The sequence below is a fragment of the Scatophagus argus genome, chromosome 14 (genome assembly GCF_020382885.2).
Source record: "Scatophagus argus isolate fScaArg1 chromosome 14, fScaArg1.pri, whole genome shotgun sequence".
Classification (NCBI taxonomy): Eukaryota; Metazoa; Chordata; class Actinopteri; family Scatophagidae; genus Scatophagus; species Scatophagus argus.
Genome location: NC_058506.1, coordinates 3,867,610 through 3,890,636, shown reverse-complemented (window position 1 = coordinate 3,890,636; position 23,027 = coordinate 3,867,610). Strand labels below are relative to the sequence as shown.

Below are 23,027 nucleotides of genomic sequence, written 5' to 3'. Positions count from 1 at the left end.
ATATATCGGATGTCTTTTCGTTTACCAGACGTAATAAGTAAAATATTACAAGCAATATGAAAAACTGGATAACAGCTCTACTACCTAGTAGCCAGTGGCTACCAGCTCAATTATTGCCAACACCATCCGTTTAGGTATTATGATTGAACATTTAAAAAACGCATGTAGTGCTAAACCGAACAGGTATATTCATCTAGCCGGACAGCCACCTCTAATCAGACTCTTTTGCCCTGATGCAAGTAAACAACAGCCTCACTGCGCCATCTAGCGTTGCCTTTCAGACGTGACTACAGACATCACATAACACCAAAACATTCCAAGCCTACAAATATAACTCGGGGAAAGAAATGACAAAAACGAAAGGCAAAACATGTTTTTAAAGCGTTTTATTACTTTTCTGACAAATATATATGAAGGTTTTCCTATTAAGGAAACATTCTTTCAAAGATACGTATACAGCAAATTCATCCCTGCAAAGAGACAGGAAACGTGGGAAATCATCAGAAGACACGATGGAACTAACAATTTCTATTTGTGCCCAGGGAAGGTAAGGGTGCAATTTCATAATTATAATGAATTCATGACAGCTGTACAGAAGTCAGTCAACGCCAATGGGACATTTTTCAACATCTGTATTATCATGATACATGGGATGAATTATTAGTTTTGCATCAAGGCACACAAGCTTTGATAACCGTCAGTGGAGCAATGATTTTCATTTTTATTTATATATATTTATTTACTCGTTTTTGCCAAGACTTTGGTCCCATTGGGTAGTACAACTGTACAAACTACGAAATAAAAAAACAAAACATAACACAGGGCTTAGTTTGCAGGATAACAACAAAAGGAAATCTCAAAGAATTTAGATCATTAATGTACACAAATATTGAGTTCAGGCCTTGGGACCTCAATTAGAGTTGAGACATTAGTTGGTAAGTATGGTGACGGTGACATCTCAAACGCACTGCTCACATCTGCTAGCCATGATGGAAGACCTTTCAACTCAAAGAGGATGTAGCTCAGCGAGGGATCGTTTTTCCTGCTGTATAAACTCCTGTAAACTCCGTTTTCCCTGCCTGAAGTTGCTCTCCCTCCTAGAAAATGGCAAGATGACCTGGAGTCTGAGGAGAGTTTCAATGTTACTAAAACTTCTTATCTGTGATGTCTTGAGTGTATCGAGCACAGTGGTTGGGAGATAACCTGCCAGGGGATCCAACCATTTCTCCTTCCATGATTTCATCTCAGAGTGGAGAGAGACCTGATCTGGCAAGTCCTCCTTGTACAGGCGGAAAACAAGACCACTAAGAATGCTGGTTTCTACTTTGGACATTGCGTAAGGCACAATCTCCAGACACCTCAAGGTATCCAACACCTTTTCAGTGAAGAGGTCATCAATTTCTGCTATTGAGTGCTCTATAACCTTCACACTTACTGATTCTTTGCAAAACTCACTCAATGGCTCCAGGAGCACTGAATGCAACATTGTCACATGGAGTTTAGAAGCCAGAGCAACAGCTTCCTCGAACCAGGCCTTGTGATGGCTGTCAACATCATCCTTCAGTTTACTGAGGGATGCTTTCAGATCAGGCAAATTATTCACAGCAAGTAACATATCTAAGGGTTTACCCTGAAGTGACTGACTTAGCATTTTAGTTAGACTCAAGACGTTCTTCTGCACCACTGTGGATAAGATGAACTCAAAGTTTCTGATGGCATAGAAGAACTGTGATGCTTGCTGCTGGTTTGAAGTACTTCCCTCTCCTTTCAGCTCATTTAAACAGAGCATGACAGCTTCTAAAGTCTCCACCATCATCTCGTGCATGTCATGACTCTTCTCCCAGTTTTTGATGAGTCTGTCCCTCAGCTCGTTGCCCTTTCCTTCATCATGCTGGAACACATGAATGATCATGTCTTCCAGTTTGTGCTGGCGTTCTGCATCCTCTGTGAGCCAGTGAAATATTTTGCCTATGAGAACTGCTCCATCTGCTGCTTCTTCAACAGGAGAGGATCTGGCCAGCCATACATTAAGAGACAAAGCAGAGCTGACAGTTCTTATGGCCTGGGGATATTTCTTAGCTATAGCTAAACTTACAGCCCTCATCTGAGCTCCTACTTTGCCAAAACTCAACAAGGCCTGTCCTCTACAATACTCCATGTTGAGCCCCCACTTCTCAGACAGGGCAGTTTCAATAGCATCTGCAAGGACCACTGGGTCGTCACCAAAAGGGATGAAAGCCAGTGTTTCCTCACACTGGATGTCCTCTTTGTTTAAGTATCTGATGCACAACGGCACATAGTGCTCACCCTCAATTTCAACAGCTTGCTCAGTTATAACAGTAAAGAACTGAGAGTCCCAGAGTTCCTTGAGGATTTGTTCACGAAGTTGTGGCTCATAGAAAGACACTGCTTTTCTCTGTCCTTCAGCTGATTTCACCCCTCCATCGGTGGGCTTCTCTGCTTCGCTGGAGGAATGCAATCCAGTTGGTTTTACTTCAGTGTTTCCTGATTTAAAGAATAAAAATAAACGTTAATGCCATGCATACACGACTATCTGCTCCAAAATTAGTTTGGTTTTTGTTTACTCATCATGACAATTAAAGACACAGTGATATTTGCATCAAGTTGCCACGAATGCACTTACCCCTGTCCAACTTCTGTCTTTGTAAAGTTCCCATCAGCTGTAAAAATACATGGAACCGATTACATGGCAGTAAAAATGGTGCAACTCCAACGTGGTGATTAAACAAAAACTATTTTAAAACAACTTTAAGTTTACCTGGGAAAGACAAGGGCTACTCTCTGGATCAACTTCCACACACTTCTCAATGACCTCCGGTAGTCTCTGCAATGTTGTATTGTGAGAGAGGAGCATCACACGATCCATTCTGCTGCCTTTGCATACAGTGTTTTTCAACAGATCTCTCATGGAATTCAGAGTGGTCTTCATCAGGTCACACTCCATACTGACACTAGGCAGGACAGCTACTAGCCTCAGCAGTAAGGTAACAGTTGGGTGGCTTTTTGACTCTTGATGGATGAGTGTTTCAGCAATAGATGTTGGAGGAGCAACATCCTGGTATTTTTCTCTCCAGACAGTGGCCCAGGCGTTGATATCATGCTCGGCCGCTTCAGATTCCATAAGATCTGTAAGGTAGAGGCTGAATGGCCTGTCTGTGGACTCTGACAGAATGGGATTGCAAGAAGGCAGCAAAGACAGAATTGACAGTGCCTTTAAGTGGCTGTCTGAGAAGCTGTACTTCATTTCATCGACAAGACTTTTGAGGAGAGGAACACTCAAATTTTCCCTGTAATATATCTCTGGAGATTCATAGTTGTTGGCTTCCTCTGAGAAGCACACCTGTTCAGGAGCTACCTTGGTTGCTAACTGGAACGCCTGCTCAAACCAAGTAGAATGAACAGTGTTCACATTTTCTAACAGCTTGTTTAGAGTCTCTATGATAGAGGGGATTTTTTCCACTTCACAGAGAATATCAGCAGGGTTTCCACAGCGGAAGACAGTGCTACAGTTACGAAGAGGAGCACAAGCATTCTTCAAAATCACGAGGGTGACAATGAAATCCATATTTCTCAGAGCAGTAGAGAGAACTTGTGCATGCATTGACTTGGAACCTGTGGCACTAGAGCTAACAGCGTCTAGGCAGCTGAGAATGCCTTCTAACGTGTCAACGAGAATGTCAAAGAAGTCCTCTCTTTTTTTCCACCTTGAAAAACATGTTTCTGGGATTTCTTCCAGGGCCTCTCTCGGCATATTCAAAAGCCCGTCAACAGCTTGAGCAAGTTGTCCCTCCAGACAAGGAGATTCATCAAAGAAAAGCAGCAGATCTTCTGTGATATCCAGCATTTTTGCCACTGAGGGGCAAGGTACACTTCCTGCCAGCCAATGGGCAAGACCGCAAGACTCACTGGGTGTCACAACAGAAAGAGGATAACTCTTGAGAAAATCCAAAGACATTTTCTTCAGGCTTTGATAACCTGAGCCCAAGTGCATGAACGCTTGTCCACGACACTGAGACATTGGTAAGCCCCAGTCTTCAGTGAGAATCTTTGCAAGGTTATTTGCTTGTGTATCGACATGACAGCTTTCATCAAAGGGTAAGAAACCTATGAGTTCTACTTTTGGAGTAGATTCTCCAACATACCTGACAAAAACAGGTATGTGTGTCTTGTCAGCAATTTTCACAGGTTTGTCTGTGATGAGTGAGAAGAACGGCGATTCGTGTATTTCCTTGAGTATGACATCTCTGATTCCATTTATGAAGAGGTTCACCATTTCATCATCACCTATACAAGGTGTGCACTTGCTCTGACTTCCAAACCAGTGGCACATGCAGAGCTCCTGGATGAAAAGCTCTCTGTCCTCTTCTGAGAGGTCAGAGAAACTGCTGTTCTTTTTACCCAGTAGTGCAGCCAGCCTGAATACCGTCGCCAAGCTTTGACGATTATCTCCTGCGTGCCCATTCTCATCTGCTGGTTTCATGTCTTGGTCCTCAATCTTGTGAGGAGACAGCTGAATGTCAGGCTCTTCAGTCTCTTCTTTGACACAGTCAACTAAATATAATCACAGAGACGAGAAAAAATAAGAAACAACATTCAAATTATGGCAAAAAAACAAAACAAAACAAAACAAAAAAAACAATCCCAATTTCAAAAACATCAGGATGAATGTTCAAGTAAATATAGGTCTAAAAGAATCTGCAAATTGGCATAGCATTCTGTTTTTAATTCATATTTTACACATCGTCCCAACTTTTTTGGAATCTAAGTTAGAAATTATCTCTTAGGTTTCATTAATAAATGTAATGAAAAAACAAGCATACCATCCATATTATTGTCAGAGTTTTTGATGAAACTTTTAGATTCCTTGTCCTGCAAATATATCCAGATAAATAAAAATTAGTCTGACATTCATATAAATAATGAAACATGGAGAAAAAAATGTCAATTAACTATAACTGTAACAGTCATTTGTATGAAAGAATAAATATGCGTACCAGACAGATACCCTCCAAGGCTTGTGGAGTAACCTTCAAACACTGGGTCACCATGTGGTCCAGGTCTCTGCTGAAATCCGTGCTCACTTGCAGCATAGCCAAGCACGGGGACCTGTCTTTGGGATTTGTATTTCTAAGGTAGTCCTGAAACTTCTTGTGGCGCATTACAACACCGCAGTCCTCCAGCGCTGTGCTGGGGAGCACAGACATAATCCTAAGGAGTGTGTTGATGTTCCCAAAGTACTGCATGAGTGGGAGACGCAATGTGTGAAATATTGTGCCTGGTATGGTGACGGATGCAACTTTGGTCTTCCACGTCACCCTCCAACAGCACAGCTCTGTGAAGAAGTTGTCAGCATCAGGAAGATCACTGCTGTAGAGAGGAGGCTTTGATTTCAAGCTCTCAAACATGTAACTCACTGTGACTGAACATGGAACTAGGGAGAGGAAGTTGAGAGCTTCTTTGTGGTCCTCTGAAAAATGATCCTTCACAGCATTGATGAGGTTATCTACTAGAGGCACACTTAAGCCATCTTTGTAAAAATTGACTGGCTTCATCATGCCATCTCTTGGCAATGAGCTTTCAGGCAGTTCAATCTGCACTCTAAGACTCTGTGCCATGGCACAAGCCTCATCAAACCAGTTCTGGTGAAACACTTTCATATTTGTTTTTACTCTGTTCAGAGTGGCCACAATACCACTTATTTGGCAAAGCTGGGATGCAGCACTGAAGTGGTCCTTCTGGAGACCTGCACTCAGTTCTCTGGTAAAGGAGGATGCATTCTTCAAGACCACCATGGCAATGATGAAATCGAATTCCATTACCTTGCGGAGCAGTGCCGCAGCTTGTTCGGAAACAAAGGCTTTCCATCTTTGTGGGTTGTTTTTAATTTTCTCCAGACATTCAACCAGGGTCTCCAGCATCTGAACAAACACCTCATAAGAATCATGCTTCTCTTGCCAAAGGGCACAGAACTTCCCCTGAAACTCTTGCACTTTTTCATAACTCTCTCTCAGACCAAAGGCTATTACATGGTCTAGCTGTTTTAGTAGAGCAGTGCTGCTGCCAAAAAACATCAAGACATCTTCAAATGTATCCAAGGCTCTCTTAATAGCGGGCACTGGGATGGATTTTGACCACCATGTGTTGAAAGAGTAAGAAGAGCAGTGTGTGCTTATGGCAAGAGGATACTTCTCCTGGACTTTGCAGGCAAAGGCTTTCAGCTTATAAGAAACATCTCCAGACCCCAGGTATGCTTGGCCTCTGCAGTTATTCAAGTCAAGGTGCCACTTGACTGTTACTATTTCCATGAGACGCTGTACCATCGCATCACAATCAAGATCCGCCTCAAGGAATCCCATCAACTCCAGTCGCATGACATCAAAACTGTCCACAAACCTCAAGAAAAGTGGAAGATAGTCTTTCTCCCCCAGCTTCACAACACGGTCAATGAACAATGAAAAGAACGAACTCCCCACTTCCATGAGGATTCCCTCCCGGACAGCATTCTCACACACAGTGAGAACTTCTTTCATTTCAGACTTCGTGACATACTCAACTTCTCCATCCTGAGCAGAAGTGTCACTATGCTGCCTGCTTTGACTACTGTATGCAGCAGTCACTGCAGCCTGCAAGGCAGATTTAAGAGCTTCTCTATCAGTCTCTGCACACTTCATTTCCACAAGCCTTTCAGCATCCATCTCTAAGTTAAGGAGGTCTAATTCTTCTTCAGTGTCCTTCTCAGCATGGTTCCCGTGGGATGCCACTGAAATGAGATTTGGGAATTATCTTGTAAACTGAAATTTTTACAGCAAATTAGTAACTGTGCATATTAAACATTGCAATTTAACACAAATATTCAAGTTACATTTTCAAATATTTCCTTGCAAGACCAATAGTAATTTAATTCCAAACTCTTTTTTCAAAAGTATTCATCAATGCGTTGATGAATACTTTTTTATTGGCCCATTCTTGTGTCTAAAGTTCTATTTCAGGAACAACAGTCTCTTAAATTGTGTATTTTGTATTAATCAGAAGGAATAGCTGTTTGATGAACTAAAATTGCAGCATGCTGAAATGGTAAACAATTTCAAAATTATCTCACCTTGGGGAGGCTTCTCCTTTGAGTCGTCATCCTGTAACACATACACAGAATAATATGATTTTAACTACTTGTAACTTTTTTTAATCAATCACTAAAGAGGGCAATAAAATTTCAGTAGCACTCTGCTTATGAACTCACAATTTGCAGCAACTGCAGGATGTCTGGATGTTTCTGAACATATGACTCCACCATTTGTTCGACATTGAAATGCACATCTTGGTTTACGAAGATATACGCCTTGCTGCATTTTCTTTGGTCCTCTGGTGTGGCTCCCAGGTAGGAGTGGCACCGCTCCAGTACCATGTGGTATTGACCATACACATCGGCCTCTGCATTTACACATGGAACAGTGCCCAACACCCTCAACAAGCTCTGCACATTCGGGTAAAACCCAATATCAGGAATCTTGAGTGTAGCAAACACTGTGGTTGGTAGGATCCTCCGTTTGCTTGCATGCCTCCACTTCACTTCCCAAGAACCAAGCTCTTCGTAGAATGTGTCAGGCCTCGCAAGGTTGTTCAAGTTAGCATCTGCTACTTTGTCCCTGCGAATGCTGAAATTGTGGTCTGCCATGTACGATGGCACTAATGAGAGCCATCGGAGAATCCTCACCATCTCTGTGCTAAATACTCTCTTCACCTCTGCAACAAGATACTGCAAGATAGGCCGACTAAGACTTTCTCTGTAAAAGTCCTCCAGTGGTGTTTCAGTTGTGTCTCCTTGGTCCATCTCTGGTTTAATGACCTCGACTCCCAGCTTCTTTGCTCTGCCAACTGCATCTGAAAACCACTTCCTGTGGAATATTGCAAGCTCCTGTTGGTATTTGCTTACCAGCTTTAAGGCATTGGAAATTGTGTACTGCAAGGTACTGCTGATGCTAATTATTCCCCTGAGACTTGAGTTGAGTATGCTCACACAACAGAGAGTGTTTTTCAGAACAACAAGTGTGATGATGAAATTGAAATTCTTCAAAACTGGCTTGAGCTTGGCCATTTGCTCAGCAGTATCTTCATCTACCTTTGAAATCATCTCATTGATGCAGTTCAGGAACGGCTCCAGAATGTCTAACATGGTCTGGAAGGCATCAGTGCCATATTCCCAGTTCTCACTGACGGCTGTCTTAATCCTTTCTGCTTCCCCTTTTACATGCCCGTATGTCATCTGGATCTTTCCTTCCAGTCTTTTCCACAGCTCTGGTGTTCTCCTGAGTAACGAGGCCACCTCCTCTACTGTGTCTGCAACATTTTGAATGGAAGGCACAGGCATGCAACGAATAATCCATATGTTGAAAGCATATGGATCACTCGGTGACAAAACTACTTGTGGAAACTCCTGCAGAATCCTGCATGTAAGGTCTCGCATTTTCTGACACATAGTGCCTGTGACCACATAAGTCAGTCCTCTGCAGTGCTCCATCCTCAGCCCCCACTTGTTTCGCAACTCTGAGAGAAGCATGTAAAACAGATTCTCTGCATCCATGTCGCATGGTAAGAACCCAATGAGGTGCTTTTGTGGAAACCCATCTACTGTGACAGACCTGATGAAAACTGGGATCTGCTCCTTTCCCTCTATATTCGTCACATCCTGCAGCAGAATGGAGAAGAATCGTGCAAGTCTGAGGCTGTTTTGGATCTCTTCCCGCATAAGGTCCTCACTGAACTGGAGGACTTCCTTCTTGTCGATTTTCTCCACACATATACGATTAAGAGCCTGCTGACCTCTTGCACCTCCAATTGGTTCTTCAGTGTTGATGTTTGCACCATTGATACTGAATCCAGTCAGTGCCAGGATTTCCTTAAAATAGACCTTTAGAGTCTCTTTTGCTTTGGACCTGGCTATATCCTCTTGAGTTTGGTTATCTTCTCGCAGTTCAAATGTTGCACTGTTCTCTCCAGATACTTCTCTCATCCCTTCAGGGACTTCTGCTGTTGTTGTATTTTCTGATGGGAGAAAGAAAAAAATGACAAAGGTTGAGATGAGTGAATGAAGTAATATTTACAACAATAGCTCATACATTTTAAGACAGATTAAAACTGAAGGGCCTTGAATGAGGAGAGTGAACTGAACTGTACCTTTTGTTTTCTTCACAGAAGTAGGGTCCTCTTCCAGCTAGGTAAGTGAAAAGGATAATTACAGATTTGCATTTTTTTCCCTGTTTTAAAGTCTGATGAAAAAGTAAGATAATTTTAAACATTGAATGCAACACTTACAGGATCTCTAGCTCGTTTCCTGTTGCAGGCAGACTGATTATTCACAGGCATTGTTCGGTCAAATATTGTTGGAACAGCATCTTCCCTTAAGACACAACTGGAGGCGCTCTAAAAATGAAAAAGCAGTAGATCACACTTTTATGTTTTTCCCTTATAGTTAATATGAAATCTGGAATTTCCTGCCAACAAGCTCACACCATATTATATTGGAATTCAGGAGTCTAACTATACACACAATATATAACACCACTGGACATCACTGCGTACACAAATGTTAAGTAATAAATCCATTATTGGCAATTTGACAGTGTTAGTTTTCAATTATGACCCACTAGAAGCGTCCCGATCCACAGAGACTCTATCTACCCGTATTTTCCTATTTTCTCATTATTTTTCAGTGTTTGGGACGTTTGGGGCATCAATGATTCTACAGAAAGGGTGCCGATTGTTGTTTCTCGTTCGAGGGTCGTAATGAAACTCAGCAAACAACTGCGTCTCTTCCTGCATATTTGAATGTTGTTGATCTGTTAATTGAGTCACATCTCCATTTGGTACTGTAGCTTTGAAGGTTCAGTCTTTGCTGCTTTGCTTGGGATTTTTTGAATATGTAGTTTTTGGTGAGATTTTATTGGACTGCATTACACTGACTGATTGTACAGATGGGTTTCTAATTATAACGGCAAACAGGTTTGCATCTTACCTGATGAGAGATCATAGAAGGCTCGAAATGCTTTGCACAAAGTCTGTACAGTGTATGCAACCGCTCGGGAGGTTCTGATGCCAAATCTTGACGACAACAACTGGTCAACCATTGTTTGCAGCTGAAAAATAGAGGACAAAAGGATAAATTATTAGGCTCCCAACCACAGACCTAATGATTAAAACAGGCCTTAGCTAAATGATTCTGTGAATTAATATTCTGTATTTAAATTTGAATAATTCAATTAAATTATTATAATGAATAATAAAAATAAACTGAATAATGACCCGACAAACAGGGATAAACACCAACAGCTGGTCAAGGATGGTTTCAGTTTCAACAGGTGTAAGCTCACTGCCAACCACCAATCTGTGGACTATGGTTTTTAAACCTCAAATTTGGCATTATGTACGTAACCATCTCATTTTTGGAACCAGAAGTGACCATATTTGGACAAGAGGGTGCACATTGCTATGACTCTACCCTGATTAAATCCGACTGAAAATCCGAGGGCATGCTGAAGTAGCGATTTGTCAGTCACAGTGTAGCCACGCCCTAAAACATACCCTGCTTTATGGTCTATTTTACTCTAAATGGAACTGCAATTTTTTGATTAAGGTAAAATGTGTCACAGCACACACTTATAAATGAAGCATGGTGGTGCAGAGTCATGGTTTCTCTTTTTATGGGCATCAGTATTATAAGATCTACATGGTACATTATAGACAGCAACTGAGAGGACAGCTTGAGCTGCACTACTTTCTTCGTGTACATACTTAGGTATGATACAGTAGAGGAACAAAAACTTCATAAATATATATATATATATATATATATATATGCATATACATATATTTATTCAATATTTAGGTGACATCCTTTTCTCATCTGAGAAAGTTCAACATGCTTACTGTATGAAAAACAACTAGGAATTTAATGCTGTTATTACAAGTGCAGACAGAGAAACACTATGTCATTGTAGGCCCTAACAACTGTAGAGGCTAACTGCTTCAGCTGGCAACTGAAGCAACCTTTAAAACTGCCAACTGCTGTATTGAAAGATTTTATCATTGAGTGAATGCAAGTACATTTTCAATAAACATAACATCCATATACAACTTTGTGAGCAATGACTCTGATGCATGTGCATGGAGCAGTTATGTAACAAGAGATCATGTCTACAACAACTAGGTGGATTTGGTATATCTACTGATACAACTCACTGATACAGGTCTATGGTATTTAGCTGAATTAATAACACAATGCTGCCTCTGTTTTTTTTAAATAAAGTTGCAACTGATTGCTGACTAAAACCTTCACCAATGTACCTGAGCTCTTTGCTTCTATTCCATCTTCCATCATACTTTCCCTCCCTCTCTGTAAATGCATTCTATTGGTGCACGCACAGAATTAGGGCTGGTATTTTCTCACAAGCAAAGGTCATTTAATTTCTCTCAATTTAACACAGCATTTTAGGTGGGAGCGGGGGAAAGACAAACTCATGGGAGGACTGGTCATTAAATATTTTTATATTTTGTGATCTATTAATCTTTCCTCTAACTTGGACATTAACTGAACTGCATCTGTCATTTAATTACGATCCTGAGGGATTTGTTTTTTAGCAAGAAAAAACTAAGAGAACTATTGCACAATACTACAGAAATCCCAAAGTGAAAACATCGGGGCAAGCGAGATGTAGCAGCAGGATACAAGGAGGCGCTAGACTACTGTTAGCGTCAGACATCACCTGTTAAAAGTATTGAAAATAAGTTTATATTGCTCGCCTCGCACTACACTGCAAAAACACGATGTGATTCACGCAATTTGGTAACGGTAGTCTCAGTGAGGCCGAGTAGCATTTGCAATGGAAGAGAACTCAATTTCGCTAAACTAACATCAGTCTTAGTAGTGTTACCGGGCTATCGAGACAGCAAGTGTCGTGAAACGATAGCGATTGAAAATAGCTTACAACATAAAAAGTTTTAAACTATGATTTCCCTTGGTTTGTGGAATGGATGAACATATATGATAAAGCGTAGAAACAATATTACAATTCAGAACCTGTATCCAAGCCTAAAGGAGCGAATGGATAGTATTTCACACGGACTTTTCTTTCATGAGTAACGTTAGTCTGCGCCATTTTCCACAGAGTTGTGTCACTGTTAGCCAACATGATGTTAAGCTAACAGTGGATAGGATAGCTAACACATTCATTTTGCATGCTAAGTGGCTAATTTGACCCACATATCAATGAAATAAGACCACTTACCGCTCCGGATCCAGAGGAAAGTTGAAAAGCGGAGTAGAGTTTTCAGATTCCCCTTGTTGATAGTCACAGTTCGCTGCGGCGCAGCAGTCACTCATTTTGAACTGCAATGTAGCTAGCTAGCAAGTTAGCTAGCTTAGCTGGCGGTTGCAAGCAGACAGGTCTACTGTGGGGAAAACCTGCAGGAGTCTAAAGAGTCATGCCTTAGCCAAAACCTGCAATCGACACAGCTGAGCTTCAGTGTTATTTCCGCTTAACGTCTCTTCGGCAACCTAAGAGTCTATTAATTCCATGCTTTCAAAACTTGATGTTGCGTGGAGAGCCAAGAGTCGCCGAAAGCGTGTTATCCTATCAACCAGGAACTGGATTGTGCAGTAAAAATGGTAACCAGTAGAGGGCAGAACGGCACTGACCAAAGAGTTTCTTTGTCAAGATAAATCACATCCTATTCCATTTTAACTGAGCAAAGCCCGTCAGCGCGTGTCCCAGAATTCCTGGGTTAATTCCTCAGTTAAAATCTCGATCAGTATTCATTGCTTGTATCATTCCTGACACTGCAGAACACTTTGAAAAACATTAAAATCACGTAGATCTGACAGTTCCATCAGCATTTTAAAATGCATAACTACTCTTGCTTTGACTTAGCACTCTCTGATTTGGACTTGCAGGTTCCTCTTCTTCAGCACATTTCTTTATTACTGATGCCCTCCAGAGAGCCTGGGTACACTTCCTATGTATTTTTCAGTAGAACATTTAAATCTCTTTCTCTGATCCTATCCTGAATCCTACCTTGCAATCTTTTTGTCATCTGTAATTTCATGTATTGTGTAACCTATTAAATACCCTATGCCATGTGTCTTATACCAAAGTACACCAAGGACTGGGATCTACACTATAGTGAGTAATTACTGTCAGGTTTTAGATACAGAAATAGTCACTGGTGACAGTCTAATTGTTTTCCTCAGTGTCTTCAGGGTATGAAGTGTTAAATGTCATAAACATGCACCATATAAATAAGTTTGACTTGCGTTCTACAATATGCTGTCCTAAACCAATCTTGCTCAGGGCCCTGAAACACCATAGTGTATAAGAAATCATCAGTGTCATAAATCCCAGCTGTGCTTTATATGTTCTGATCATTTAAAATGTCTATGGTAAAAATGCCTCAATTGGAAACGAAACAGCTGAATAATAATTTATGGCCTAAAGCAAATACATTCAAATAATAGAAAGTTATAAGTAATCTGCATATATTTTGTCATCCACATATTTTTTTGGCTCCAGATGATTGACGAGATTCCTTTTGTCACATTTCACTACGGAAAAACAACAGATGGCAACAGCTAGAATTTAGAGCAATTCACTAGGCAAAGATCAGCTTTCTAAAGGAAACACATGGCAACAAGAATCAAATGCAACTTAAAAATGTAACTTTAATCTTGGAAGAATATAATGTTTAAAGTCATTTTAACACCGTCCACTGCAGCAACCAGGACAGGGTAAGCCAAATGATTTTAGTCTTCAGTCAAATCGGGTTTCCTTAACAACAAACACTATAGTGAAAGTTTGAGTCTCAGAGCAGACAGTGACTTGGCTCTTAAGTCACAAGTATACACTCCATTCAAAACCATTCAAAGACATACTGTCTGAAGTGCAAGATGGACGGTCATAGATAAGAGCAGGTGTGTATCTAAGAACTGTGGGTCTTGGTCACGTCACCTTAAGCATCACACTACTTTGTCCTGATCTCTAACTCGCCATGAACCTGAAAACACCTCAGCGGTTGAGACATATCTGTACGTTCATATATACCCTAAATTTCTACCCAGAAACTCAATTAAGTTTCTGGATTGGCAACAGACCATCTTTCAAAACTGTGTTAAGGACAACCACAAAAGGTGAATAAAGTCAAGAGAGTAACTCTCTAAAATCACTTTAACAAGAGTATTAAGCTCCACTCTTAAAACATAGTGACAAATGTTTGCAACTTATTTCAACAATGGAGTGAGGGAATGGACTTGGATAGTTGGAATCAGTTGATGGTGGTCAAGACAGTATGAAGGACAAACATGTTCAATGTACATTATATATAAAGAAATACTACAAAAGATGTTACATCAGTATGAAGGCTAAACAATTAACTAAATAATGTGGATCATTAGTTCAGACACATTACTACCACGTCATGACTCCTCTCTGTCTGGGTACATCTTCATGTAGAGCTCCACTGTGGTGTCCAGATCATAGCAAACATCATCGTTTATGTTCAGAAAAGCAAGACTTTTTGATTTGAATTTTTCAGGCGTGTTCTCCATGTACATCTTGAAGCGCTTGTACACTACATCAGAGCGGTCATCCAGAGCCAAGGTAGGCAGGATGCCGATCAGTCTCAGAACTGCAAGCATGTTTGGGAAGAACTTCACATCGGCCAGCTGCAGGGTTTCAAGCAGAGTGGAGGGTGAAATCTCTCCTTTGCCCTTTTTGCTCCATTTCACCCACCAGCAGTGCAGCTCAGCAGAGAGGCTTCCTGCATTTGGGATGTCATTTTTAAACACTTGCACACTCTCTTCGTCAGGCTCAGCAGACTTATGCTGCTCTATGACAGCAGGGACCAGTGACAGACATCTCAGAGCCTTCAAGTGGTCCTCGCAGAAGAGTTCGTTCATTTCTTTGATGACATGGTTCACCACGGGAACAGACAGGTGGTCCTTGTAGTAACTCTCGGGCTGAATGGCTCCAGATTCTGCCTGATGCTTCCTCAAGAATGATCGAGGGACCTTAACTGGGACCTCCATGGCAGCAGCTAGGTTAACGGCCTCATCATTCCAGAATTCATGATAAACATCAATGTTGTCAGACACTTCATTCAGAGAGTGCAGAACAGCTTTTAAACTGGCTACAGCAAAGTACACATCTGTCGCTTTCCCGTGCACATTCTTCCCAAATGCTTGTGTCAGTGTCATAACGTTTTTCAGCACGACCAATGATATGACAAACTCAAAATCAGTTAGTGCTTTTGAAATCTCTAAGGCACTGTGTGTTACTTCATCATTCCACCTCATGTCCTCATTGTCATGAACACTGTCCACGCATAGCAGCAATGCCTCAAGAATTTCTACTGTCACCTCAAACACATCATTACGTCTGGTCCAGCTGGTTTGACAGATCTCTTTCAGTTCCTTGGCTTTTTCCTCTTTGTCTGGAAAAAAAATCGAAATTGCATGCTCCAACTCCAACTGCAGTGACGGCGACTGACTGAAGAATGACTCAATCTTTCTCAGAGTTGACATAACAAGCTGAACCCCTGACAAAGCCATGCCATTTGCCAGTGACATGTTCAATGTATGAGTAGATCTTAGTGTAACCACAGCCATTGGGTACCTCTCCATCACTTTGGCAGCAAATGTTTTTATTTTACTAAAATGTGTCCCGGAGCAGGAGTGGGCTTGACCTCTGCATTGTTCCATGTCCAAGCCCCATTTGTCAGTCATTTCTGACAGAAGTTTCTCTGCTAAGGTATCCCCATCTCCTTCAAATGACAAGAACCCAACAAACCTCTCCTGTTGGCAGTTAGACTGGTCCACATAACGGAGAAAGACTGGGAGGTACCATTCTCCTGACATCTTCACCAAGTCATCGGTAAGGAGTGAGAAAAAGCCATTTTGTTTAACTTCCTCCATCAGCTTACTGTGGATGCATGTCTCTAACACCTCAATTAAGTGACTCAGCTGAGCGGAAGAGCAGCACTCCTTCTTTACATCGTATCTCTTCTTAAGGACTTCATCTCCACAATTCATGCGATATTCTAACAATGCCTGAAAGTTGCTTGACCTAAGCCCATCCTGTTTATTATCACCAGGCCCGGTCGGAGGAATGCTTTGCTCTCCAAACAGTACAAGAACTTCAAACAATGACTTAAGATACTCTTTATAATGCTCTTCCTCTGGGAGTGCCTGGGCATCTTCTTTAGGTGTCTGTGCCTGAGACTTTTTGCTTTCTAAAAGGGAAACATTAACAGTTGAAAGATAAAAACTGCATCAAACGCTCATCTTGTGATTATAAGCATGTGAGAGTCTTTTGTTTCACTTTCAAATAAAAAATGTGTGTCTTGATATACTTACTTTTTCTCCCCTTACTCTCAGTTTCATCATCTTTGGACTAGAAAAATAAAAGTCAAATTAAAAATGCAATTACATAAAAACTAAAATCAAATTTTATAACTTATTTTTCTCCATTTAAAAGAATTAAGATGTTGTTTACCCACCATTTCTTTATGGCGCTTCACTTGTCCATTTTGAGGTTGGCTTTGCACCTCAAAGATAGTTGGTATGGCATCATCTTTCAACACTGCACTCTGAGCGTCCTGACAAAGGTCAGAAAAATTCATTATACAGCATACAGACTTAATCAAATGTATTATTAATGTGAACATTAAAACCTATAATCAGAGGTGCACATATCTGGTACGCATGCGTGACAAAAATCAGGAATGCGTAATGTCACTTGTGTTACTACACGCTGTATTAATTTCTCTTAGAGTTTGGCAGTTTTATTAAAAGTCCTTCAAACTCTGAGGTCACACTGTCCTCTGCTATTTGGTCCAAAATTATGTCCAACTTGAAAACTTACATTATGAATTGAAGAGGTTTCAAAATGTTTTCCACAGAGTCTGTAGTATCTGTACAACTGGTCTGGTGATTTGTCCAAGAGGTCTTGTCTCTGGCATTTTTCAACCCACGTCTTAGACCTGAAAGGCATGGTTAAACCAAAATGATGACAAGTCAGGATAACTGCCGGGCTTCAAGGTTCATTTGTGGTTCAGTGATATATTAACTGAACAAACCTTTCCACAACATGCTGCACAACAAGTATAGGAGGAGGTGTGGGGGTGCTTAATTCATGCTGGGAGTAAAAGACCTTTTTTCAGAGTGAATATTTTGACTTTTCATAGCAGAAAAACACTGGTGAAACTATAAGAGAGCGAGTCCCCCACCTCGGCCACTAGCCCTCTCTCCTGTCATATGCAAATCTGCATGCTACTATATGTGTGGACATGTTTCCAGAACAGAACTGTATGAAAATACAGTTGTGTCAAGCTGAAGCCTAATCATTTTAGTGGTGCATTTATTATGTACTTCTAAATTGGAAATATTTCACATACTTAACATACATTTGAAGGTCCATGTACACATGTGTATATGTTAGATCTGAACAGTTACGACAAGCTCTATGTTACACAAGCCAGACTGACTTGCTAACAAATGAAGGTAATTGAAATAACAGGAAAGAAAAATTAATAATGAAAAAAAAATCTCTCCACCATTACTGAGGAGCCATAAGTGTGTGATGACGTCTGTATGTATGTGCATGGATGCATCGCCCTCTGCGTGTATTTACTCATCTTCTTAGCACTTTGCTGTGTCAAAACATTTTTTTTTTCAGGAAAAATGCAGATGTTGATGTCATCGTGCTGTATTTCGTTAAGCTAGGGGGGAAGAAGTGCCTTCAGTTCCGGATAGTTTTCTTTTCGACAAGACAGCATAAAATGTTGCAACGCACACTTTGCCAAAACTTTGAAACAATCTGTAGAATGTTTAATGATTGCTGGTTCCAGGTGTGTAGTTACATTTAGCAAAAAGTAAAAGCACAGCGATCTGACAAATTTAAGAAGTTTAAACATTTTATAAAATGTTTGAAAGAGGATGCGCTACTTGGCGAAAGGCGTACATTAGATCTAAATATTACTGAAACGAAAATTATGCAATTCAACCAAAGTTGTTCTTATCGTACAAATAAACAAACTGCTCTGGGTAACGTTAGCTTGAGAGCTTCCTGTTGCTTTAGCATCTGTCTTAGCATTAGTTACCTTTCTGGATCGTGCGGAAACCTGAAGAGGGGCTGTGGGTCGGATTTACCACTAGCACAGTTGAGCACAGCACAGCGATTCTGCATTATAAATTTGTATCATTAACCAGTTATTTTCGGTGAAATCCTGACGAGGAGAGCCAACTATGTTGCTAACGCTAGTTAGCTGTTAAGTCGCGTTGAGCAGCAAGATAACTTCCGACTTCTGCTTTCATTCTAAAATACGTTTCATTCGAGTAACCAAATGAGACTGCCTAATGTAAAAACACAGTTGTTTTATGGCAAAACATCACATTTTATTATTGATATTCACAAAAAATATACCAAACAAGCCACAATGTTGTCACGATACAGAATTGTATGTTATTAATTATTAACATTATTTATTTTTTTTTATTCCTTTTTTGAATTAAAAACATGCACACACATACCAGCTGTAATAATGTTTATGTCTGTGCAGCCTTGGGTTCAAAATCTGATTGGATCTCCAGTGGTAAGAAGTATTACTATTTGACATTTTTGACGACCTTATTAGGTCATGTTAAGTTGTTGTATCAACTCCTAACAAATTCCAGAGAATCCCATTTTGTCTCCTTCCCTTTTTTCTTCTATTCACTGTTCTTAAAGCCCATAGGACAGGTTAGTATAATCTTATTTTGAAGGCACATTCACTTGCTTGTCGTAACAATTTTGTTGAACTTGATTTATTTAACAACGTGCATGCGTCGATTCAAACCGCGCATTTCTCTTCTTTCCCACAATCCCCAGTAATCTTTTCAAAGCCCAAAGGTAACAAACATGCCATGATTTTTCAAAACACGGTGACACCATGTTGTATTATTCATAACGTTTTGTGATCTTCGGTTCATAATAAACGACAAACCCAGTCATTGACTATGAAACCTTGTCATTAGCTTTGAAACACATGCTTTATATTGTTCTCAATATTTTATTGTCTTTGTGATGATGACTGGCCTATTGACTCCATCGCTATAAAGACAGTGGTGGTATGCGATTTGTAAAGTCTCTTGTATGTTATGGTACAATCACGTGAATGCCTTTCTTGAAAATAACTGCTTTTGCTAATCTCATATACACTGATGAAGCAGTTTGTTTCTCACTTGTTTTTACAGTGGCTGCACAGGCTGTCAAGCTTTGGGCGTGTTGCTGTTTGGGTTAACCGGTATTAGCGGAATTCTATTTAGGTTCAAACATTCAAACAGAAGGAGGGATGGAAAGTAGTGTGATGGAAGAAAAGCCAGTCTTCATCAATACTCGCTTTGTGAATTGAGACCGCGTATTGGTTATTTTTCTTATCTCGCGAGATTTGCTTGACCAATTGCAGCGCAGCAGCGCCAAGTCAAATTGAAAAGGTTTTTCCACAAAAAGGCAAGCGACGTGTTTTGCTGAAGTTGTGCTGCTTTGCAGGGACGTTTTCATCGTAGTGGACGACAGAAAGCTACAGTAGGGTACGTTGTGGTCTTTGTTGTCTTAAACTTGATGATAAATATCTGTATACATATCCAGTCAGCACCAAACATACAGCTAACGTTGCTGCTAATACACATACCGTTTATTCGGCTGTAACCCTTCTGTCAGGGGACGTTGACGTGTGTTAGGTCAGAGCACCAAACTAAGACACGGCTTGGTAATGTTAATGTTTCCCTGCTTATGCATTTTATTTTCATGAAACCTTAAAAGAAAAAGCACACGAAAACTGCAGTTGTTATTGTGAAATTTCAGTGTGCGGGAATTTTTGAAAGTCAGCTTCATTGTAAACATTTAATTTAGCCGTTAGGCGTAACAAAACCTTATTTGGAAATGTTATAAGATATGAAGTGTAATACCGTCATACTAGATGATGTAAATGAATGACACAAATTATTCATCGCGATCACGCGATTACATGTTGCTTTGTTGTCCTTCCAGAGATCTCCACTGGTTAAACTTGAGGTCCCACAATGGACAACGTCGCAGTTCCAAGACGGAACTTCAAAAAAGTACGTTAAAGTTGTTTGAAATGCACACATTGTTGTATTGACTTCTTTTCAGAGGTTGTTGTTAGTTTTTAATATCATAAATACAGCAAACCTAATGGTCTTATGGTTTTTATTGTATTAGGGAAACAAGGAAAATGCTCAGCCGGCATATGGAAACAAGTCCTTCATCAGAAGTGACAAAACGTCGGCTGTTCCCTTTCAACTGAAAAGCAACAAAAAAGAGGGAACCGTGGCAAAAAATGGTCCTCTTAAAGCCAAGGTTAAACAAGGGGACACAAGATCTACATCTGGTGAGGCTCTGAAAAAGATCAAGATTGTGCAGAGAGATGGAAAAGAAGCCGCTGCTACTGATGTCAAACAGCGGCAAACACACAGCCAGGCCTTCCTCTCCGAACAGGCTATGCAAGACAAAAAAATGATTACAGAAGTTCCAATGCCACCAGCTGCTGTGCCATCATCAAAATCTGCTCTGGGCTTGTACAAAGGCAAGATTGTCAAGTCTAAGATTGGATCCATTTGGAAGTCAAGTGCCACTGTTGGCGAGGCAGACCCCAAACCTTCAGCACCCAAACCAGAGAGCCAGAGGGTTGGAAATGTGTCAAAAATCAGGTCCAAATCAGTTGCTGACCTTCCTGGGAATGGTACACAAAAACCTGCACAAACAAGGTCTAAGTCAGTGTTAGACAGACCTGCTCAGGTGTCCAAGCCTGCAGTCACCAGCCGTCCTCCTGCTGGATTTTACTCTGCTCACCCTCCTGCCAGAACCGTTCCTGCAACACTAAGCAATACCAGCTCCAGAAACACTAATGTGACTTTCAGTAAGAGGAATGGGACTCAAACCTCAAAGCCCAAGATTCCAGTGACAGACAAGAAGGTCAATAAACCTTCTGTTTCAAGCAGCCAAAGCCAATACAGATTTACCATGGAGACTGCAGAGGAAAGAAGGTAACGTTTTTACAAATTTATATCACTTACATGCTTGATATTTTCATTTGTGTTATTGTACATCAGAATTGCTCCAATACATTTTTTTTTTGTTCCCCATGTAGAGCAAAACTGGCAGAGTGGCTTTCTTCCAAGGGCAAGACTTTAAAGAGACCAGCCATGACAACAGCAGCACCTTTAAAAACCAAAGTCTCTGTAAAACCTGTAACTGATCTCAAACCACAGCCTCGGCCAGCTACACGAGACAACCCTGTGCCCAGCGTGCAAGCACACGAGCCAGACTTGGCTGCTGCTGCTCAGTGTGCAGATCCACAGGAAGCAGAGTCAGCACGCAGCCTGACTCCAGTGATTATGAACACCACCCTGGATCTGCTGGAAAACTCTGATGCAGATCCACCTGTTGATCCACAGGATGGAGTGCAGGATGTAAGAAAACGGGCAGGGTTGCTGTTTTAATAATATTACCTTCGACATTGATAAACCACATTCTCTTCTCATATTGACAGATTGTTGTGAACCTTTGTGATGCTTTGGAGGCCATGACAACACCCTCAAGATGCAATGATGGTAAGTTCATCTGTGTCCGTCTGCATTTTGGTCAGATCTTTAAAATAATAATTGATCTGCTCAGGCCACTGGCATTTCTGGTCTAAAGATGAATAAGTTATTCTGACTGTAGTTGTTGTCACACTTTACAAAGAAACTTCACACCAACACTCCTGTAATGTTTTTTGTTCCCATTAGAACTTTCACAGGACACAGATGTGTGCAATGATGGTGAAGTGGAGGACAGCGAACCAAGTGATGAATGTGAAAAGGAAGAACTGAAGAATGAAGATGTCAGCAAGCAGCCGAAGGTCGAGCAAGTGAAAGATGAAGAAGAAAGTGATGAAAGTTATGAAATGGAGACGGACGATGACGAGGCACACAGTGATGAGTGTGTGACTGAGACCACACCACAGACGGAGGATGCTTCATTAGTAAAGTACAGTGTGAAGACCACTCCATACCTACAAAGGTGAGCCCAGCAACATTCGTATGCAATACCAGCACATTTCATTATTGAAACACAAATTAATTAGCCGCAAAGTAATTTTTCAAACGTAATTCAGTATTTTTACTTGAACATATCTTTTGTTCAGTGTCAAGAAGACAATTGAAGATGATGTCGGCACAACTGCATCCAAGAGAAAGGGCAGCATCAAAGATCTTAAGTTTCTGACACCAGTGCGCCGTTCCTGCCGCATCCAGCGCAAATCCTCCCACCTGCCGACCATGTTGCTCGATCACGATCCCTGTGTGTCGTCGCTGGCCGAGCTGGTGAAGATGGATGACAATCCTAACGCCTACATCTATAGGAAAAATCCTGCACTTCTGGAAGATCTGCCAGATGAGCCCAGTGTGTGAGGAGCTCTGTATAGGTCTGCTGTTTTTAGAAGGAAAAAAAAACAACTCAAGAAATGTATGGGACTGGAGCTAAAAGACACTTTGTACTAATGGTTTCACTGAGCTGAATATATCTGAGCAAATCATTTTAATGGTCATTTAAGCTGTTTTAATCATTAATTCCTGCCTTTTTCTTTTCTGAATGTATTTTAGGCTTGTTGAAACAGTATCTTAGGCTAACACTACTGCTCCTTTTAATACAAAGTTGAAAATTATTACCTGTACAATAAAAGAATATTGCCTTATAGTTGTGCATTGATACTGGAGTTGATTAAAACAAGTCCTGAATGCGTCTTTATCATAAAGTCCACATAGTGTCCATAAGACAAGACTGGTGACACAATGTCTGGATGCCATAACCTCCCATTAATAATCTCAAGCTCATCCTGGGAGTACATTGGTTGAATCAATGCAATGCAAATAAATAATTCTCAGTAATGAGTGGAGTCTGGTTTACTTTCATTATGAAGGTGTG

General features: G+C 40.8%; 3 protein-coding genes across 3 annotated transcripts; 1 reads left to right on the top strand and 2 right to left on the bottom strand.

Annotated features, from left to right (window-relative positions):
- Nucleotides 1-371: 371 nt before the first annotated feature.
- On the bottom strand, nucleotides 372-12,687 carry si:dkey-250d21.1. The gene is made up of 11 exons (XM_046411231.1): nucleotides 12,300-12,687; nucleotides 10,031-10,151; nucleotides 9,331-9,438; nucleotides 9,193-9,229; nucleotides 7,259-9,060; nucleotides 7,121-7,151; nucleotides 5,016-6,781; nucleotides 4,842-4,890; nucleotides 2,780-4,572; nucleotides 2,645-2,681; nucleotides 372-2,505 (listed from the first exon to the last, which is right to left on the bottom strand). Exons 1-11 carry the CDS (start codon nucleotides 12,392-12,394, stop codon nucleotides 1,007-1,009), a joined length of 7,338 nt encoding a protein of 2,445 aa, XP_046267187.1. The 5' UTR covers nucleotides 12,395-12,687; the 3' UTR covers nucleotides 372-1,006.
- A 1,022-nt stretch (nucleotides 12,688-13,709) lies between these two features.
- Nucleotides 13,710-18,367, bottom strand: thap12a (THAP domain containing 12a). The gene is made up of 5 exons (XM_046411232.1): nucleotides 18,163-18,367; nucleotides 16,926-17,043; nucleotides 16,561-16,659; nucleotides 16,418-16,454; nucleotides 13,710-16,293 (listed from the first exon to the last, which is right to left on the bottom strand). Exons 1-5 carry the CDS (start codon nucleotides 18,246-18,248, stop codon nucleotides 14,480-14,482), a joined length of 2,154 nt encoding a protein of 717 aa, XP_046267188.1. The 5' UTR covers nucleotides 18,249-18,367; the 3' UTR covers nucleotides 13,710-14,479.
- Nucleotides 18,368-19,472: 1,105 nt separating this feature from the next.
- si:ch211-266i6.3 (cytoskeleton-associated protein 2) lies at nucleotides 19,473-22,990 on the top strand. Its single transcript, XM_046411236.1, has 7 exons — nucleotides 19,473-19,630; nucleotides 20,091-20,161; nucleotides 20,283-21,106; nucleotides 21,211-21,532; nucleotides 21,613-21,673; nucleotides 21,851-22,124; nucleotides 22,249-22,990. Exons 2-7 carry the CDS (start codon nucleotides 20,123-20,125, stop codon nucleotides 22,511-22,513), a joined length of 1,785 nt encoding a protein of 594 aa, XP_046267192.1. The 5' UTR covers nucleotides 19,473-19,630; nucleotides 20,091-20,122; the 3' UTR covers nucleotides 22,514-22,990.
- The last annotated feature ends 37 nt before the right edge of the window (nucleotides 22,991-23,027 follow it).

Bases quoted from the DNA above. Each gene is read 5' to 3' on its own strand.
- si:dkey-250d21.1 (XM_046411231.1), bottom strand. From the start codon at position 12,394: ATGAGTGACTGCTGCGCCGCAGCGAACTGTGACTATCAACAAGGGGAA. The intron at 9,230-9,330 runs GTAAGTGTTGCA...TCACTTACCTAG, and splicing joins GGAAACGAGCTAGAGATCCT to CTGGAAGAGGACCCTACTTC. The intron at 2,682-2,779 runs GTAAACTTAAAG...GTATTTTTACAG, and splicing joins GTAGCCCTTGTCTTTCCCAG to CTGATGGGAACTTTACAAAG.
- thap12a (XM_046411232.1), bottom strand. From the start codon at position 18,248: ATGCAGAATCGCTGTGCTGTGCTCAACTGTGCTAGTGGTAAATCCGAC. The intron at 17,044-18,162 runs GTAACTAATGCT...CATGCCTTTCAG, and splicing joins TTTCCGCACGATCCAGAAAG to GTCTAAGACGTGGGTTGAAA. The intron at 16,455-16,560 runs GTGGGTAAACAA...TTATTTTTCTAG, and splicing joins TGAAGCGCCATAAAGAAATG to TCCAAAGATGATGAAACTGA.
- si:ch211-266i6.3 (XM_046411236.1), top strand. From the start codon at position 20,123: ATGGACAACGTCGCAGTTCCAAGACGGAACTTCAAAAAA. The intron at 20,162-20,282 runs GTACGTTAAAGT...TTATTGTATTAG, and splicing joins CAAGACGGAACTTCAAAAAA to GGAAACAAGGAAAATGCTCA. The intron at 21,533-21,612 runs GTAAGAAAACGG...TCATATTGACAG, and splicing joins CACAGGATGGAGTGCAGGAT to ATTGTTGTGAACCTTTGTGA.